Source organism: Maylandia zebra, linkage group LG6 (genome assembly GCF_041146795.1).
Source record: "Maylandia zebra isolate NMK-2024a linkage group LG6, Mzebra_GT3a, whole genome shotgun sequence".
Classification (NCBI taxonomy): domain Eukaryota; kingdom Metazoa; phylum Chordata; class Actinopteri; order Cichliformes; family Cichlidae; genus Maylandia; species Maylandia zebra.
In genome coordinates, this window is record NC_135172.1 from 21002918 (window position 1) to 21023952 (window position 21035).

At 43.0% G+C, this 21035-nt stretch overlaps 1 protein-coding gene across 6 annotated transcripts in view; it reads left to right on the forward strand.

The window, feature by feature from the left end:
* The window catches only part of bnc2 (basonuclin zinc finger protein 2), a 169491-nt gene that overhangs the window by 107754 nt on the left and 40702 nt on the right, over nt 1-21035 (forward strand). For 5 of the 6 annotated variants that reach the window (XM_076884853.1, XM_004549389.2, XM_076884852.1 and 2 more), the window contains 2 exons: nt 17848-17950; nt 19744-19979. In XM_076884853.1, coding sequence (XP_076740968.1) covers nt 17848-17950; nt 19744-19979 — 339 coding nt within the window. Of the gene's footprint in view, nt 1-9213; nt 9297-17847; nt 17951-19743; nt 19980-21035 lie in introns of those variants that run through there. The other variant, XM_004549391.2, reaches the window with a different exon arrangement.

Genomic DNA, 21035 nt, shown 5'->3' on the forward strand with positions numbered 1-21035 from the left:
GTGGAAGCTCCATCAGGATTTGACAACAAAAAGGGCTCCCTGTCACCTGCAGCTACACGGCAGGGCTCATCCCCAGTCACCGAGGAGCGCAGCGAAGAGAGAGACAGACAAGAGAAAACACAGCCTACAAAGAGCTCTCCCTGGGTTATATCAGGGTGACAGACACTTAAGAGACCCAGCTTTAGTCACACATCTCTCGCCTCAGATCAGGGCGTTTTGCTAACAAGCTCGGCAGCAAGTTTCCCCTCTTGCACACTGAGACTTATGAATAAAGGCCACTTTCTTTATGATGAAGAGTTCCATGCCGAGTCGTGAGGGAATCTTTTCACAACGTCTCTTTTTTGGTGAGTCTGAAAGAAGCGGCGTCCTAATTGAATTAGCTGGCTTATTAGTGTTTGACAGCGTAAGCTCGGCTATAAGTAAGGAAGACTTTGGGATGTGAATTTAAAGAGCGGTGTTGGTTTTGGTTCTAATTTTACACTCTCTTGACACACATTATTCCCCTTAGCTGCAGTTAGGCCCCAATATGGTAACGCTAATAATACCGTATGTGTGCAAGGGGGTTTTAAGTGGCTGTCTCACCTCAATTGCCAGGCCTTTGAAGCATCCAGTCATCCTAGTGGCAACAGCCTTGTCCGACCTCATCAGCGGTGCAGATTCATCATTTATGGATAAAGCAGAAACAGTGGAATGGGTGTGATTAAAAAAAAAAGAAAGAAGACTCATTAAAAGTACTGAGGGTGTCATTAGACAAAAACACAGAGGTGGTTTATTGTTACATTTGAAGATAAGAACATGCAGCCTTCTTGATTCTCCTATTCTCAATCCTCTTATTTCAACATGTCTTAAAGGGAAAAAAACAGATTAAGCCCACCTTTGGCCATAACACTGTTTAGCAGCCTTGACGCTGATGTTTTTTGCCTTTGTTAGTCTGCCTTAATTTGGTCAAATCTAATTGCTAATTACACTTGCTTTCATTATCGCCGTGTGTTAAATCCAAGGGCTTTAACAGTATTATCTCTACCCACCGAAAGACAGAAAGAAATCTTTGATCAAGATTAACAAGATATACTCTCCTTCAGTTTGTGCAAAGATAACACACGCGCAAACCGCGCACACACGTACACATCACAGCCGCTCGAAGGCGTGCGCGTGCTGCGCAAACTTAATGAATCTGTTTCATCTGTCTTCTTCACTTTCTCTCTCCGTGCTGTCGATATTCACCTCCCCATGCCCTAAAAACACAATTTCTAAAGAGTGCAACTTGATGCTTTTGGAGAAGTGTATTAAATAATAGCACACACAGTAAATCATCTATCAACACTAACCTGTCAAAAGTAGCATATTTTTGATATTTTACCAGAAATGAGGGTCAAAAACGACTATGATGTAGTTTGTTTTTAGTCTTGTTTCATGGTTGCTTGTGACTTTGTGGCCTTTGCCACTTTACCCTGGGTGCTATGATCATTTGAAAACCAAACATAAACAGTAGAATTTATTGGCCCTTCCCCCCAAAATAGTGGGAATAAACACAAGCGCCTACAATTAGCCCTTGTTCTCAGAGGATGTATAATGGCGCTCGCTACTCAAAATGAATACGTGCCACTTGAGGTAACGACAGATGGAGCTAAAAGGAGCTACTTTACCCGCTTAGTCTGCTCCCTTTGGGGATATCATGCTGTTTGTATCTGCAGTGAATGAGGACATGCCAGTGAGGCCCGTGGGCCCTTCAGCCTCCTTGGTTGCCAGGGGCTCAGTGCCAGGCAAATGCCCCAGCTGACACATGATAAAGTCGGGGACAGGTGACCAAAGGGAAGTGGGCTGTTCTCTGCGAGCTTCCCAGCGATGGCATGCCAGACAGAGCATTTAACGTCTCACAAATCCAGCAGAAAAAACCCAAAAACGACAGTTCAACACTGTCACTGATGTCAACAGGTTTGATGAAATAAGAGAGCATTAAGGTTAGACGTTTCGATGATATAATGGCAACACTTTTTGACCTTTTCACTGTGCCTAAATCACTTCAGCATCAAATTTGGCATGCTGTGTTTGGAGGCTATGCCAACACTCTTGACTGCAGCTCTTCCACCACAGTAAAATTTTGCAAGTCACACTGAAAAAACAAAACGTTGGATGGAGAAATCCAAAATATCTGGTTTACATAATGTACCAGATAAAAATAAACCAAACCAGAAGATGCATGAGAGATCCTAGTACGTCTGCAGTCCGGTACGTCCACTTAGATTTCAGTGAAATCTCTATTATATGTTCATCGTCATTGTCATGCTTCTGAGTGGGAGTGCATTTAAGCAACAGGAAGCCCAGTGTTGGGGTGGTGGCCTAAGCGAACTGTAATCTCAGTGCACAATATGATGACATTTTATTTCACTTCACTTCCACACTTGCCTTTCTCCATTTGTTTTTCTGTTTTCTTTTCCCCCCTCATCTTGTATTTATGTCACGTCTTCCTCGGTGCCCATGATATACTGCAAATGCCTGGTTAAGTGCTGTTCTGACATCAGCTGAGTGTAGTCGCAGCATTTGGCCTGGGGACAAATGCTGGAAAGGCCCTATAAATATGGATGCCGCCCTCCCCCTCGGCTCCCTGATGAGTCTGCATGTGTCTGAGCGTGTGTGTGTGTCTGTGTAGCACGCCGCTTGCGCTGTCACACCATGTCCCCACTGTTTGTTTACTCACACTGACAGAGATACACTCGCTGCCTGATGGTGCTCACCAGCTACGCCTGCTAACCAAGTGCCAAAGAGCTTGCTAATGCCTGAGCTCCTCCTGTAAATAATGTATCTGCCCATGCCAGGGAGTTAGCTGGTGCTGTTGCACTAGCTGTCTGAGCTATTCAATAGTCTGACAAATCTGTTAATCTGAATGTCGCTCTCAGTTTGCACGCATATGTGTATCTTAGAGTGTGTGACTGTCACCTGCCGTTACATTTCAAAGCATCACACCCAGAAAGCTCAGCGTTCCTTGAAAATGATGCCAGGGAAGTCAGGCGTCTTCCTGGGCGGCCACCTCTGCCCTGGGGTCTGCAGAGGCCCCGTGAGTGCCCCGTGGCTGCAGTGATGCCAGCATGTGCAGAGCTGCAGGGAGGTTCCCTGTGGGGAGGAAGCAGCCCATTAGTACAGTCCTTGCCCCACCGTTTTACTCCACTTCAGTACACATCACACAGGGCCGCCCTCTACTAACTATCTAATACATGCTAATTAGCCTAGCGACAGAGCCAGTTTCTCTTTGCTTTGGGAACATATGTGCAACTCCAGAACAAAGCTGACTCTGGAGGACCCAGCCAGGGACTGCCGCTTCATTAAATGTTCTTTTATGCACTTGCAATAATGTGGAATGTGGCCCTGCTTTAGAGCAGCCTGAAAAATATGACTGATAGGATCAGAGGAATTCCTTTTAAAATCCAGTTTCACGAGTGAAAAGGAGGTCAGAGTTCAGTCTAATCAGTAAAATTGCAGTTGAAGACTAACTGCCTCAAACAAGCATCTCACACACAAAGTCCTTTTTGTTGCTGCTGTTTTTCTGCCCTTAACTCTTCGTGCAGCGTGCTATGGATCCTCCAGCCAACTCACCTTTCCTGCAGCGTCTTCATTTTCTGGAAACAAGAACAACCGCAGCCTTAATGAAACTTAATGATGATAGTCATAACACAACAATAATCCAGTGGTCTGGAAAACTAATCAATGCGTCTTCTCTCCTTCCCCTAATGACCTGTGAAAACAAAGCAATAAAAGGCTGCGTGTGTGTTTATTTTGGCCAAAGCAACAGGCTGATAAGAGCTGGTTGATTAGTGCCGAGCAAAGCCAAGGCGGTCACAGAGATTGCGGCACATGTGAACTCAATGTCACTACCTGAGGTGAAGGTATTTGTGTACGTGTGTGTGTGTGTCCAAAACTTTCCTGCCTTTTCTAAATACCTTTTTCTTTACAGTGTGGGTGTATTGACACCTAAATGTATTATTTTTATTACAATAGGTTTGTGATCTCACAGTAAAACTGATGGTAATTTCCTGCTCAGTGTCCACACACTGTGATTATCTTACTCCAACTCCGAATAGGGGTGCCAATTTGTCATCTGCTTGATTCCCTCCAGTCTCGAGCTCTTTACAACGACTCATTGTGGTGGGCTGTGCACAGTTTTGGGACAGAGTGATGAAAAATCACAGTTCCTTAGATTCATCCTTTCCCTTTTCTGGAGAAATACAACCCCACTTTCTTTTTTTTTCTTTTTTTTTTAACAACCTTGTGATTTCCGTTTTCTTCTCTATGATGAAAGGTTTTGGTTTAAGTGACTGCTTTTAATTGGATAAGTACAGATGGGGGAAAGGAAAAATAATATTTTGCTTCTATAGTGTAACGGGAATTTGGAAAAGCAAAAAGAAACAAAAAAACAATCCGTGTTTCTGGAAACTAGAGCTTCTTAACACACACCCATGCTTCTTTTTTTGTGGTAACATACATAGTTTATAATCTGTATTTTTCTTTCTCTTATAAAGAAAACGCCTCTTTTACATGATTTAAAAGCAGAAGTCATGATATGTGCACGTGGAACAAAAACACTAGGAGGAAACGACCACCTTAACGGCATTCTCCAGAGTCCAAACCAAATACATGTCATGCATACTGTATTAGGAGACACATCATTTCTGAAACTCCCCGAATTAAAATGATTTAACAAGCCCCCGTAATACATGTATTTCTTATTCCCTGGTCAGATTACATGAATACCTAAACACACAACACCCTTCATATTACAACATGGGAGATCACTGTCAGGTGGATTACATGGAATGATGAGGTGATGTGTCTTTTTTTTCTTGCTTGCTGGAGAGCCTGGTGTCCTGATTAAAAATTTCAGCTCCACTGCCTTTCTAATTAATTAGCGAGGCCACTCAGAGGAGCGCCGTGGACCAATTAGTCTCTAGCAAGCCGATGATGCCTATCGCTACGGCATCACCGTACAGCTGTCGCTCTCTGCTCCGAGGACGGTTGGGGATGGACCCTTAGGTGCTCGCACAGGTTCAAACACCAGCATGGATCCTCAGCAAACCAGCTGCACGAATACACACGGCATGGTAATAATGAGAGAAATGGAGATAAAATGTGCACGTGCAGACAGACTTAATGAAATAGAGGAAAATATTTTAGGACAAATGAAATCGATGCTAGGGATTTCTTTTAAAATGATGTATTGAGTGTAGAAAAAGGATTGAACTGGTTTGTTTAAAAAAACCTGTCAAAAATATCATGCTTGACTATATTTGATTAATTGAAAAATCACAATATTTACTGGTTAGTGTATCTAAAATGTGTTTTACTCCTGATCATTTTTATTTTAGTTAAAACAAATGAAATATTTGAAAGGAAGATTATTAGATATTACTAATAGTTGTTGATAATCCTGACTGATTTTAAATGTGACATGACAATGGTACTTAAAATATGTTGTAAGACATTGCAAGGAAACAAAGATGTGGCAGATTCACAAGCAAACCTTGTGCCAAATCCTCCTGTGTCTACTGATTTTTCTATTCCGACTGAGAGTATTAACAAGATGAGTTGGGACAAAAGCCGGCTAGAGATTTTACCCGAGGCAGATCTAGCAAGATGGGACTGTTTCTGAGGGCTGACACCGAATTCATCCCTGCAAAGCTGACCACAGGGCTGGGCGGGCGGGGAGGAGTCTGCGTTTCTTTGGATGGGTGGCGGAGTTTGCTGACTTTGTGAGAACGGACTAGTTATAAGAGCGAGGAAGCTCATTTCCACTTCAAGGGGTCGTCTGAAACATGGCATCAGCAGGCCTCTCTGTTAGCTTTCGCACGTGCGCTTGTGTGAACTAATGCACGTGCGTGTATACACACACACACACACACACACATACACACACACACACACGCCATCTGATCATCTCACATTCACCGATGCTCTTAATGTCTCCCCATCGCCTTCTTTCCTAAAGTCTAATGTTTATTCGTACTTGAGGAAAATGCGCTGATACCGTTCTTCTTCAAGACTGAAAAACAGCCGAAAGCTAAAAAAAAAAAAAGAAGTAGAAGAAGTCTTAACTTCAAAGCCCCCTGCAGTGTGTGGCGCGCACACACTAATGAACACATCACACACACAAACACATAATGTCCTGCAAATAATTCACTTTCTCCGGCTCTTACATGTTTTATTACAAAGTAGACCACAGATTGGCATGTTTGAAAATAAAAATAATGCACGTGGGTGTGTTTCCATAGCACAAACACACATGCACACACGCACACTAACACAAGTCATTTTGCAAGCACAAACAGTCAATACCGTAGTGGCTGATTAGTATGAGAAGAGGGGATGAATATTGGAGAAGGACTCTCAAGAGCCATCCATGAAACATGGAGAGGATGTCAAAGCATTTTGTTCCCATCTCGTTCATTAGGCCTAACTCAGGCAGACGAACTCGAGTCTCGAGTTTTTTGAAGTTCGCTCACAATCACGCAAATACATAACGGCGAGACAAAAAAGGCACACGCTGAATACAACGCCGCTGGAAACAGTTGTAGTTATTAGATCACCGTGTCTGACATTTTGTCGACATAAGTAATTAATTTAGCCTTTCTATTGGGAAAGTCCAAAGAGCCCAATTAACATGGCTAATATTGCTGCATCGTGTAAAAACATCATTTTTTTTAAATACAGAGGGAATATTTAAATGACTTGCCTTCATTATTCAAATGTATAAGCAGAGTCATCACTGGGGAAAGAGACAAGATGGGATTCACACTCGCAGGAGCAAAAAATGATAACCAATCTTTTATTTCTGCACAGCATTCAAATAAAGAAAAAACAGCATATGTGCTTTTCTGGTAACTTTTTCTCGCCTTGTTTTCGTGTTCGTCATCTCAAGTGAGACGGCGTCAGCTTTAGTTTCCACAAGAATAAAAACAAAATAGATACAGAGTAGATGTTGCTGTGATAAATGCTCATTTTCAGATTTAAAAGAAAAAAGATTGTTTTTTTACAGTGTGTCTCCGTAAGCCTACAAGCAGTTCGGTGTTAAATAATAAAGAGAGTGGAGGCGATAGCTAAAGAGGATTTTTGTCTTTTACACTTGGTCCAGTACACATGTTCAGACACGAAGCCAGGCCAAAGCTCTCTCAGTAGCCAAATCCAAAAGGCTCTGTAAGCAACACGCTCCAGAAATAGGATCAGATAAATAATATTCTTAATTTAGAGAAAATGCAAAGAGTCAACAAGCAGGAGTGAGGGGCGTTTTACAATTTACTTGAATATGTTTTTTACAAAATTGCTTTTGTGGATACTTTGTTTTTCGGTTTTCACGCTTGTCCGGGTGTTTGTTTTCTAGCGAACTCGGAGGGCCCCACTGCTGCAAGGCCTGGGCTCTTGGCTCGACTCTCCCACTCGTATAGCTATAACAAAGTCAATATTACAAAGAGGTAACACATGTCAAGGTTTGCTTCAGCCCTGCCCTTGTGATGTGATCCTGGATAGGGGCACATGGACACGCACACACACACTGTGTAAAAGAATGCATGCCTTCAGTGGTTCAGACTGTCTACCTCAATGAGGTAAAATATATTCCGATCTATTTTTTTTCATCTCTTTGCAAATTTGTTCTCTGGTTGAAGCTGGTATTTTGGCTCTTCTCACAAGTGAAATTGTTCATGTGTGCGGCAGTGTGTGTGTGAACTTCTCCTGTTACACGGTATCATGTGTGAGTGTAAAGTACTTGTTGTGCGCTCACATAAATTTTGAGAGTGTGTGTGCGCGTGTGTGTGAGGGTCAGTTTGTTTTGTTTTTCCCTTACTTCAGCACATCTGAGAGAGCTTTTCTGGAACTCCTGAGCCCTGTCCAAACAAAGATGGCCGAACGTGAGGGATGGAGGGGAGGTGGATTGAGGCGTGTGTGTGTGTGCGTGTGTGTGTGTCTATGCGCGTGTGTGTTTGTGATTTTTCAAGTAAGCTGGGACCAGAAGGGCCTTGCGAAAAACCAAAGGAGGGAGAGAAAACCGAGCCCCTGAGAAAGGCAGCTGGAAACACGGAGACTTGTGCCCCCCCCACCACAAAGACACGCACACTTCTCCTCCTCTTCCTCATCCTCCTCTTCCTCATCCTCCTCTCCCCCAGCTTCTCACTCTCTCTCTCTCCCTGGTCCAGCTGCACTCAGATGTGTCTGCACGGTCCCCCCCCACCGGCCCACCAAATTCCCCCCCATCACCCCTGCTCTCCCAAGCTCAATGCCACTGCCAAGGTGAGAGAGAATGAGGGAGGGAGAGAGCGAGAGTGTCGCAGCTGGTAATACTTACTGGCCATTTTACCGCAGTAAAGGCATGAGATTCATTAGGCCAGGGCCCGCGTGTTTTGCGCTGAGTACCGGCCGTGTTATTGTTAGGATGTGGTAAAATTATAAATATGGAGGGGCGAGGGGGATTTGGGGAAAGGGGGTGCAGGAATTCTGAGAGGAGAGGAAAGCGAACGTAAGGTGGCAGCGGCAGAGAGGGGAGGCTTAGAGGAGAAACCCGCCGCTCATTAACTCCTCTGCCACAGTCTTGTTTCTCATGATTGGGTGGCAATAAAAAAGTCTGTCACAATTTGTCAAAGTTAATGACTCAATGGCACACCAGCACTCAAGGGCTGGAAGACACGCTAACATATGTCGAATTAGTCAATAGCTTTATAATTGCAGAAATACGGATTCCGGCTTTCGCCAAATGAAGCGGACTTTGAGGGTCCTGAGAGGGAACGCGCAATTTGGTCAGGTCGATTGTAGGATGGCAATCACTGTGGCTTGGCTTCGCTGTTCTCGTGCAATTATTAGTCTCTTCCTCTCTCTTTCTTTCTTTCTTGTTTCCTCCCTCCCTTTTCCACCTGTTTGAGCTCTCCGTCTTCTTTGTGACCTGTGACTCTGCATCGGCGTCTAGCCTCCACTTCAGCCCCTCTATCTGTGAACTTTGTAAGACTGATAACACCCAGATGGACTTTCCTTTGGTCTGCCGTCTCCCTCCCTCTTTCGCTGTCCTGTTGCAAAGACACTCCTTGGTTCTCTTCCTCGTCGTGCGGCTTTGGGAGTGACACTGCTGTCACTGCACTGATGTAACTATTGGTTAAATGCTCTCTCCCTCCCCTCACTGTCTGTATCTGTCTTGTGTCCCGTTTCTCTGTGTCATTTGACACTGCAAGTACTCATGGACGTTTCAGCTTTTTCTTGGAGGGTTGTTTCTAAAAAGGGAGCTACAAAACTGAATCAGGAGCAGTCTTCTGGCTATGCTGGCTGAGGTAAAAAAAGAAAAGAAAAGAAAGAAAAAGCACAAATCTGTAAATAGCATGAAGTGATTTTTCCTTTTTATTAGGTGGTGGCGTTCTAGATTTAGCGCCTCGCGAATAATCAGAATAATGCCGTTATCATTGTTCAGCATAGCTTATACATAGTTTGTATTTCCACAGCTGTTGAGTGTGCAGGCCCAGGTGTTTACAAGTAAACCACTGCTGCTGACACACTGTTTGAACAAAACTATGAGGAAAGAAACAAATATTATTGCTCAGTCGTGTGTCTTGAAAACCAGCCAATGGTGTCTACAGTAGTGTTCAGTTCGGTTGACAAAAACATATACATAATTTGCAGATTGCTTACACACAATTAGTACATGATTTTTTGCATTAAAAATGGTCAAAGAAAATAAAGAGCTATTGGCAAGATGGAACCTAGGAGCTCTTCCAAGATTTTGCTGGCTGGGAGCGAGTTTGAGTAGGGGAATTCACTGCACGGGTGCGTGTGTTAGTGTGTGAGTGTACACAGGGTTGCATGAGAGGGAATGTGGGAGAATGTGTGGGCGCTTGTATGTGTGTAGTTTGAGAGGTAGGACTGGAGGTAGCGAGTCCCACCCTCTACACTAGTGTGATGACTAAATGTCAATTTGGCGATAGTCTCTCCTGCGCTGGCCTCCTGTCGTCACGCTGCGGTCAGGCCCGCATCGTGTGTGTCCCGTCGCCCACACCAACCAGTGATCACCATGGAGATGTCCCCTCACGGAGAGGGGTCAGCAATATGTCTGGGATGTGACTAATACTTTCTGTTTGTTTTTGGGGGAGATTGATAGAAGAAACAAAGAGCAACCATTGTTGGTCATTTCTTCCTCTGTTGCTCCATTTTTACAAACTTAACCTTCTCCGCCACTCTTCCTGTTTTTTCACCCTCCTTTTCCTTTTACACCTTGCCGTTTTCTCTCCTTTTTTTATCCCCCCAACAACACACACGCACACACAAATGTGCGTCTGGTCGCACTGTGTGGCCACATCACTCGCTCAAGTCTCCAGACAGGAATGCAGTGTTGCATTGCAGGCCTTCGCTGTGATAGTTGCATTCGACGAGGGGCAATCAGTGGGCCAGCCAGTGCAGGTGTCAAGTCTGACAGGGAGTTGTCCTTATCAGCCGTTCGTCCCTCCCTGTGATAGGCTGAAGGTCGCAGCGACGGTGGAATATATTGACAACAATGGCGTCTTTATTTGCTTCCCTTTCCTGTGCTCACAATGGCTAGTGATAGGGGAAGTGTGTTGCTTGAAAAGCAGAAAGACTAATAAGTGTCGACTGGCTTTTGGTTTTTTATTTTATTGCCAAAAAAGTAGCAGTTCAGATAATATTATTCCTGCTTGTTTGAAAAGGAATAATTACTGAAGTGCAACTGATACTGGCTATTTTCAATTAATACTAATAGAAGTTATAAACATCCAGTAAACATCTTATCAAACTAAAGCTGACATTTTTAATAAAATCCTGTCATTTGCTACTAAAATGTAACACATCTACAAGGTTGGATGTTTTGTGGTTGAATAATAGCAATGCTATTCAAAGTGAAAATAAGCATCATAACTACATGTTTTCAATTTTTATACTGTATATGCTGGAATTCTGTACATTTATAGAGATATGTCTGCAATAATATAAAGGTAATATCTCTGCTGACATGTCTTTGGGTCGTATTAAAGAAACAGCTGCTGTTTGCAGCTTTATCCTCTTTGGCTTTTGACCTGAATATTAGCATTGATACAGTATTTCAGATATTCACATGAGGTGAAAAAAGAAAGTCTCAAACAGCTGTCTCTTTTGGGAATTTTAGCATCTTTTGCAAAACATTTTCTAAGCCTACCTACCTCCCCTCATTAGCTTTCCCTTCCTTCTCCACCTTTCCTACAAACTACCTTACCTGACAACCCCTCTTCCCCCCAAACCACCCCCTGCTCCCTTGCTATCTCACTTTTTTTTTCTTTCCCCACTTCCCATTCCTTCTCTCGCTCCATCCCTGCTTCCCCTTGCACTTCTTCTTTGAACCTGGCCTTGTGTCTGTGGACCCAAAGGTCTGTCACTGGGCAGGTGGTTTGATCTCTGGCAGGGGAATTGCTTTGAGGAGAGCTGAGAGGGGCCAGCGGCCTGGACTAGGGGGCCTCTGCATGGACCTGCTGTCTACACAAAAGATGGGAGAAACCGCTGTTCCCTTGATGCTTAGGTATTTGAACTGATAGTGTAGTTCTGTGTTAACCATGTGGTGCATTTCTCCATCTTTATAGGTTGCACTGTCTGAGAGCATGGCATATCAGAGCGAGATCACAGGCTTGTGTTTCTGATCCGGTATTTCTATATTATGCTCCCTCTTCCTCTGTGTTTCACAATATCAAAGCCAGCTGGGTCCTTTATCCGTCCACTTTATAAACAAGTGCGACTGTCCAGAAGTACACGCTCGGCTATTTATCATGCAAGTAAGTCAGACCGAAGGTTTCATCATCGATCTGATTCGAAACATTTCGGAGTGGACGTTCACTAGTCTTTACTCGATGTTTATTTTTCCTTGCTCACTTCAGTTCTAACTTCATTTTCAGACTTGGCCCTTTTGAACTTCAGATTAAGAAGTTTACAGTGTGTCACAAAAGACGCCTTTGAAAAAGGCCTAAATCCAAACATCATATTAGCCTTTTGTATTTATTTGATCAGGCTAGGGATACACCAACTGATTGACAATAAAAAATATGTCAGGTCATTAGCTGAGAGTGCGTGCAAACAACAGACATGGCTGCCTCTATTTGTTTGACTGAAAGAGGGGGTGGGGGGGTGGGGGGGTGGGGGGGGGGGGGGTGGAAAGGAAAAAAAGAGCGGGGTCCCAGATCTCCACATGAATACACGAAAACACATGCTTCTCTTCTCCTTCTGTAATCCACCGGGGACTCACGCCCCATTTGGTTCCTATTAGCATAGTTCTGGTCCCTCTGCCCCGTGTCAAAGCCCAGACGCACAGCTGCACAAAGGACAGGGACCTCTGGCTCTGTGACTGCCAGGCGGTGGGCTCAAAACGAGCGCTGACACGGAGGACGAGCCTCACACTGTGGGAATTTCTGTGGAAAACAGTCTCTATTCTGTGGACTGCAGTTTAGAGCAAGTGTTTGAAAACTAAAGCTAGTGCACAAGTGATTAATCGTTGTTTATTTTGTACCACTTTGTAAAGCAAGAAAGCTCTGTTTCGAGCCAAATCCAATGTATGAAATCAAACAAGCAAAGATTAGCCCTGGCATGAGGCATTTGCTCCCCTGTATTTTGTGGCATGCTGTGTCTGACTACAAAGACTTTCTTTATTCGCCGTGTTTTATTTGTCACCTGTTTCCAATATGGACATTGTGAAGTCCTGATCTATCTGACGGATCCAGGGCCCGTTTTATGACACGCAAAGCTGCCGTGCCTCTTTTCCTACACATGTTGGCTGCACATTTCTGGCAGGAAATTGACAGCATTTCAGCAGCTAACTCATGGATGAGATAATATCTTGTGGGTGGAAGAGAGGACAAGATGCTCCCAGTGTTTTACAGTGACCCTAAGCAGAGACAAATTTAAATCTCAAGCTGCTGCTGCAAAGACTTACACACATGCACACATGATGTGCAAGTACGCACGGGGTTTTCATTTAAATCTCGGCTTTGCTTAACTCACCAAACAAGAAATGTGGTCTGTGGCTGTGTGTTGAACATGATAAAGGTTTTAGTTAAAGTAGAAGGAACAATACCCGCCCAGCATCCAGCAGCTGTCTGTGTTGGCTTCGTCGTACGAAGTCTAGAGAGGATATAGAGAGGCAGAAACGGGCTAGGCAGCTGGTGCTTTTGTGGTGTTTTTGGTAGCATATAGTTACAATGTCAACCTTCAAATATGACAGTTAGGAATACAGTTATAACGGATATTAGTTTAGGATCGCCGTCAGTTCTTTAGTTTCACAGCACCAAATGAGTATCTTGGTTGACCTTTACATATGCTGCTGCTTGGTTTAGAGTTGGACTGATTATCTAAACTAAAGTCCAAGATGAAGCCATCTTGTTCAGCAGCTCCCCTTTCCTGCAGTTCTTCAGTCCATCTGTCCCACTAACAGCCTTTTAATTGAGAGTCCTCCCCAGTCTGATGCTGGCCATTGCTAACTGTCAGTGTTTATACAATTGGGCTGGGACAGGGACTGTGAGCCAAGCAAAACATCCATGAAACATCAAGCCTCGAGCTAAACAAAACCCAGCAGTGAGAGACGGACACACTTGAGCCAGATAGGGGCTGGAAATGATGCGTTCTGATTGCATCTAGGTTAAGTTGTTGACCACAGTGGTAACGCGACAGCTGGGAGAGAGTTGACTGTTGTTTCGGGTCTAATTGCTGAAGCCTTGTCGGGATTTTCCTCGGCTTGCTGTTTAGCTGTTAAGTTTTCTTGTGATTTATGAAGCCCAACGCACACTCCTCTGTCCTTTTGCTCACAATCGTCGTCTTTAGTTGCGAGCCAAAGAGGAAACCCTGGCGAGACACTAGCACAGTGACTAATGTTGTGTATCTGGCCGGGCCTCAGATAACACAGCCTCCTCCCCCGGCCTGCTGTGACAAATATGTGCGAGTGTAGCGGTGGGATCTGGGCCCAAGCTCGTCCCTGACCCAGCACAGGCCAGACACAGGTTAAACCACGGTCAAATACAATCCAGAGCCACAGAAGCGGAGTTGCAAGTACGTGAGCATCTTAGAGAAGTCTGATGATTTTGTCTTTCTCATTTCCTCTGACAAGCCACACGCACAGGCCAACTCACATCTTGATCTTGTTTTTGATGGCCATCCTTGACACATCCGTCTGCTGCCTCTCACTCTGTAGTCTTTTATCTCATTGTGCGCAATCAGCTTTGATGCAGTCACATGACAAACATTTCTTCTGTTTCACTCCTCTTACATGTTCCAAACTAAATGCGTAACAATGCACAAATTAATACAGAGAAATAACAGGCACTGTGCGTCCCCTCCCTTCCTTTTTCTCCCGTCAGTGCCTCCTCAGTCGAGAGGGGCTTGCTGCTTTAATGCTTCTTAATGCTGTTGTCTGCTTAATGGGCCAGATATGAGAGGTGCTGCTAGCCAGCGTAATAAGTCAGTGATTAGAGGGCGCCTTGTCACAGCAGCAGCCCTGCAGACAGTGGCACGCTCTAATTGCTGTATTAGACGCCCCTTAAGTATCTTGTCAGCTGTCAGACCCCAGCTCGTAAACAGCAGAGGTGCATTTGATATTTCCATTTGTTTGTTTCCATCTTCTGCTGTTAGCGGTGCCGCGCAGAGAGGTAATTAGAAAAAGGCCTGTGCTGTGTGACATCATCGTGCTAAATTTGGCTGCTCTAAATTAGATTTTGTGAGGAGAGTTTCATAGTTTATGCAGGAAAGTCTTCTGTGGCAAAAGCAGAATAAACTGAAGTGCAATTAAGCCAAAGAATGTACTCAAAAATTAAGATGAAGTGTGTACAACATAACAGGACCACAAAATGATCTGCTTGACTATGTCTATAAAATAGTCAAGCATGCTCGGGAAAGTGTAAAGCAATAATTCAAACTTGAAAAGTCAGAACCTTAAAAAAACATCAATCAGTCATCAAGGATGTTGCTTATTGAGTTTCCACTGATCAAATCTTTTTAGCTCTGAACATAATTGGGGGTCTGACTGTTAAGAAAGCACTTCAGTAGCACTTTTCTTACATTTCACTGTAATCATTGGTTCAACACTAGTTGAGCAGGATATCAGTTTAACTAGATAAGAATGTATTAAAGAAAAAATATTCCACTGAAATATAACAATAATTTCAATATTTTTCTTGTAGGCCTGTAGGTGGTTCAGTAGTGTAGTCGTTTACACCTTCACCTAACACGACACCAACCTTTTGGTGCTGCGTCAGAAAGGGAATCTGACTTAAACAGGTGGATCAAACTGTGCTACGCACTGTGTCGACCCTTTGTGAATAAGGGAGTAGTCTTGTAATCTAGGCTGCAGGGAACTTATATGTTGGCAACATGGAAATTTGATTAGGAAGTAAAAAAGGGCTGTAAGTGGCTACATGAGCATGGATGTTGCTACAAAGTTGTTACATTAAATCAGGAATTTTATGGAAAACTATTCAAAACATACCACTGAAGAATTCTCCTTTTTTGTCTGTCTATCTGAAAGGTCACGCATTTGACCCTAACTACCTCTGAATGTTTATGAGCTCCTACATCTGGTTAGTATGTGTCCTTGACTAAAGGAACACTGAACTCGTTTAATGCGCACTGCTCTGGATTAGAACGTCAGCTCAGTGCTTAACTTTTGCTCCGACTGACACACGGCGTGTAATCCTCGCACACTGCGAGGATTGCCATCCCTGCACCTGGAGAGCTTAAAAATGGTGTGAAGTCAAATAATCTCTGTCTCCTGTCTCATTTGGTGTCAAACTGTGAGGTGACATGGTTAGAAGTGGTGTAATTTTGTGTTTAATCTTGGATTAGCCCGTGTTCATTTTGACACCTCCAGTAACTAATCTGGTTTACAACACCTCAGGGCAAGCAAAGGGGGGGATTCTGATAGATTTTATGGTCCCTTAGTTAATTGTGAGTGAGGCGAGTTTTATATCTTGAATTGCAGGATATTGGTCTAATCCGCAGACGGGGTGAATGTTACTCAAAGCAAAGAGCAGAAAAATTCTGTCTTTTGCAGCTCGTGCGCTGACCTCAGCTGTGTGATGCAAAGGCCGATCTGCGCCTCTAATCCTTGTCTATCTGAAAGTGCTGATTGCTTCTGATATTGTGAAATATAGGCTGGTGGCACAGAGATGGACTCCAGCCTACGACCCACAAAACTGTCCCACCATTACCTTGTAAAAATTACATTGAGACAGTATGAGATAACATATTCAGTGCAGACAATAAATTCATAAAGTTTAGTGTGCTGATAAGTAAAGTTTGGTCTATGAACTAGCAGTTAGCTTTATATTGTCTTCCTCTTTTTTTTTTTTGTCTCTGACAGACACCCACAGGTATGTCGGCATTTTGATCTGACAAGCTTCTGCATCATTTGAAATTCCCCATCAGAGTAAATACGCAGCAGCTCGCTGCAGTCCCTTTGTACCTTCCAGCCAATGTGCCGCATTAAGAACACCTGACATATTTTCTTTGCAATACTTTTAATTACAGATTTTTCTTCTTATCATTTTAAAGAAAGAACACATAGGAAGAATATCCTCAGCATTTCGGCACAGACCCGCCGCCATACTGAATGTAAAATATTTTATTCTATTTATATTAACTTGTAAACTCTGTAAATATAAAATGTGCAGAATTTGTGAAGCAGTGAGAAGATTTCTGATCTGCACTTGCAGTTCAATGGATGATGGTAATGAGTCTGAGAGACTAAACGAGGTAATGCATTTACCGCAATGAAATCTCAAAACTATTAGACTATCGCATAATGATTATTTAGCCCTTAATCATTATTATTATTATTATTATTACTTTTTTTATGCATCACCAGCATAAACAGTGACTGCCTCATGGAGTAGGAAGCTATCAACTTGCACACAACAGCCAACATTACATTAAAGTAAAAAAATAAAATAAAATACATATTTGATTAAAAACAAAGAAAACTTTGGATGTCATGAGTGTTTTCTTCCCATAAGACATTTTGCTGCACTGATCCTCCTACAGCTTTTGATTCCCCTCAGGCAGTTTAGGTTGGTGTTAGGATCTTTATTCATCATTTCATATAGATAATGTAAAAAAAAAAGTCTGATAAACACAAGGCTGACAATTCCTATTAAAGATTCTTATTTCTAATTCATTTTCTTGCCTTCTTGCTTCCCCGTGCCAGCCTGACATTTACAGCTTGCAGCTGTTGTACTCTTCTGGGTGATGAAGTTGCATTCATTTATACAATTTTTGCGATATTGAACAATCAGACTCATATATGTGATCAAGTGAACACCTTTAAAATCTAACAGGACATTGTCTTGTCTGTTTTGTTTTTTATGGGGAGGTTAAGCCTCAGAAGACGATGTGTTGCACTGCACTGAGTCGGCCTTGTCAAGTCTGGACACTTAACCTCTTCCTACTAAAAGCTTTCTGGGGTCAGACTAAGTGCAACTCCAGTGTTGAGTAATGGAGCCTCAGTCAAAACACGTTACATTTCTATGTTTTCAGGAAGCAAAGCCCTTTGTTGGGTCACGTGATCTCAGGATTCTTACTGTATACGGAGAGGCGGAGTCGCACTATGGAATCAAAAAGTAGTTGGATATGTAGGATCCGGTCTTTATCTCGCTGTTGTCACATTTTAAGGAAACAGTCAAAGCATTATGTTCAGTATGTGATGAGCTTTGAGCTTTTGCTGACCTGCAGCAGTCTTCTTAAACTTCTTTCTTTTTTTTTCAGTTCACGGCTGTTAGCTGAAAGCTGCTCTCTGTTAGTCTTGCTCCATTATCTCTCCTTTTTACCCAAACTGTAATTGATTTGGATTTCTTCTTTTCTTGTGTGTTTCCACAGGCCATTCGCTGCACACTGGTGAACTGCACGTGTGAGTGTTTCCAGCCAGGGAAGATTCACCTACGAACATGTGACCAGTGCAAACATGGCTGGGTAGCTCATGGTGAGAAAATCACATGACCATAAATCATTAAGGTTGTTGTTGTATCTACCAAAGCTAGTTATTGAAATAATGAATAGATTCATCCTTTAGGGTTTTCATAAAACTACTTTATGTTTCTATATAGCTGGGCTCTATATAGAAATTATCACAGTACAACTAATATTATCTGTGTTCTGTTAACTTTACTAAAACTGTACTAAAATCCAAATGATTTTTGCTAATTTTCCACAGTAAAAGTAACTTTGCAGTTCGTTTGCTTCTGATTTTTTTGTTTGTTTGTTTTTTTTGCTTTCAAAGAGTCTTGTTTTTGCATCTTAGATCAAAAAAAAGAAAGAAAAACTCTACAGCCGCAAGAGAGATAGAGTAGCAAGAGACCACACCTTATGAGTTTTTCAAGCGGGTAAAAGAAAAAGGGAGAGGAGGCAAGAAAGTACAAAGAGAAGAAGGAGGGTGTGGGGGGGGTGAAGATAAAAGAAAACACCTGTTTGGCTTGCGTCTGCAGAAGCGCAGGCCATGGGCCCTTCAGAAGATCGCACAGGACCCCATTGACTATTTTTTAATCTCTCCCTCTGAACTGTCAAGCACCCATCTCTCCTCTCCCCCACTTTTCATTTCATGTCGGCATTGGCAGGGACTCTGACAAGTAGTTCTTCATTTTTTATTATGTTCGTGTCTGGCTGTGCTGTGTTGTCAGGCAAAGCCCTCGTCAGCAGGAAAAAAAAAAAAACGTCCCGGGATCAGAGAGAGACCCAACCAGGTGTCACCCAGACAGGCGGGGAAAGAGGGGTGGGAGAAGGAGGGGGGGTTAGGAAAGAGAGAGGGACTGAGAAAGAGGAGAAGAGATAAAGAGTTCACCAGGTGTCACCCAGGCAGGGAGCAGGAAGAGGTGAGTGAGCCGGCAACAGTGGGGGTATTGACAAACCTATACTGTAACTTGCACTGACTGTTAACCTTTACGAGCTGCAGTGACAGAGAGCAACTTTTTGCCCCCATTTTTGCCCCTCAGGGGAGTGCAACCAACAAGCTGTCGCAGGTTATTGCTGAAATTTGCTGGTAGCTGCATGTAGATGCAGGGCTCCTCAGCATGTTTTTCTTTAGTAAACAGTAGACATATCATTTATAATTATGTAATACCAACAATTCGTATAGTCTGCTTTTTCTTTGTAATACTTCCATTAATATGAAAAAACAGCATAAAAAGTCAATGCAAAATTTTATTTGCAAGACATTTATGAATATGTCTTGCAAAAACAAAACAAAACAGGATAACCACTGACTTAATTATGTCCCTCCTGCTTCTTGTCATCTTTAAATGTCCAACACAGTAGAAAGAAATCCTATGTTACCCTTTAACCCCTATGACATGCACCCAGTAACCATGCAACTTTGGCTCCGTTGCTTCTGAATAATAATAAGTGAGCCAAAAGGTGTTAAGGTTAGAGGCAAAACGTGGTGAAACTGGGGTGACACATCAAGACAAAAGAGGCAAATAAAAACAAAGGTGCAAGGACAGCGTAAATGTGAAAGAGCCAGACATTATAGATTCAATGGAATAAATGGCTGATAATAGCATTAATGCCACTGCTTTTATCTGATAGATATGTTATTATCAGCTAGTGCTGACTACGCAGTAGCCTAAGAGGAAAGATTTGAGATGGGAGAGAAACTTGATAGTCATTAACTGTGCATGTGTGTGTGTGTGTGTGTATCTGTGTGCGTGTGTGTGTGCATGTGTGTGTGTGTGTGTGCATTTTCTTTTCTTTCTCCCTTACTCTGCCGGGTCGCTCATGCAGCTCTGGACAAGCTCAGCACCCAGCATCTCTACCACCCGACCCAGGTGGAGATCGTTCAGTCCAATGTAGTGTTTGACATCAGTAGCCTGATGCTGTACGGCACCCAGGCGGTACCTGTCAGGCTCAAGATCCTTCTCGACCGCCTTTTCTCCGTGCTCAAGCAGGAGGAGGTGCTGCACATCCTGCATGGCTTGGGCTGGACCCTCCGAGACTACGTCAGGGGCTACATACTGCAGGTCAGTGACCGGCTTATATGCTATAGTGTCACACACAAAGCATTCATATGGATTTAGTGTAAAGTCCAGATACTATACATTAGTATTTACTCTCCTCGTACACACCGATTTGTCCTTGCAAAAGGTTTCTATTTGCCTACAATTTTCCATAATGTTTTTAAAGTGGCTCTTATCATCCGTGGTGATCATTACCATCAGTTCCAAATCTGTCTAAGATTTCCCCTGACATTGCAGTTATTTTCAATTTTAGTGAACAAAAGCACAGCTTTGACAATCTCGGCCACTTCAGTCCCATTGTCCATCCATTTTCTTCCCATTTTCCCTGCTGTTATCTTCTACTTCAGTGTGCCCCCTTTTTCCTGCTCTGTCAACACTATGCCCCTCTTCTGGAAAAATGGAAGGGATTTTTTTAGGGAGGCAAAAAGAAAAAGAAAAGAAAATGTAGAGAAAAATGTCACGCCATCAAGCTATAAAACCGCTGTAGCACGTTTCCTCTCTCTATCCATCCCTCCCTTCACCCTCCCCTCCCAGATAATTGCAGTCAGACACATTTCTCAATCAAAGGTACAGAGGTTTTGGTGTTGAAACCCAAACCAAAGTGTTCCTGAATGAATTAGTTAAGAGCAAGTGAACATGTGCATGTGGTTAGCTGTGTGTCTGTGTGTGCGTATGTGTGCACATGCATATATGGTTTGGTCTTCCAAGAGTGTAAGTGGAACAGCATGATCAGGACAAAGTGGTTTGTATGTGGAAACAGCCTCTGTGTGTAACGAGCTCACCAGTTCAGTTAGTTTCTTTAGGACACACACAAATACACATGCAAAAAATAACAATCTGGCAGTCTTACGATACTCCCAATCTGTACGTTACAGGAAGGACGTACAGCCTGGCAATATTATGATAATAAAATAAAACTAAATCTAATAGAATGATTTTGATTTTTTTTAAACTAAAAAAACATGTTTATTGACTGTCATATTTAATACAAAATAAACACCAGCGCCTGTACTAGTTATTATTAAGTCAGTTTTCATTTATATTGAGAATTGACCCTAT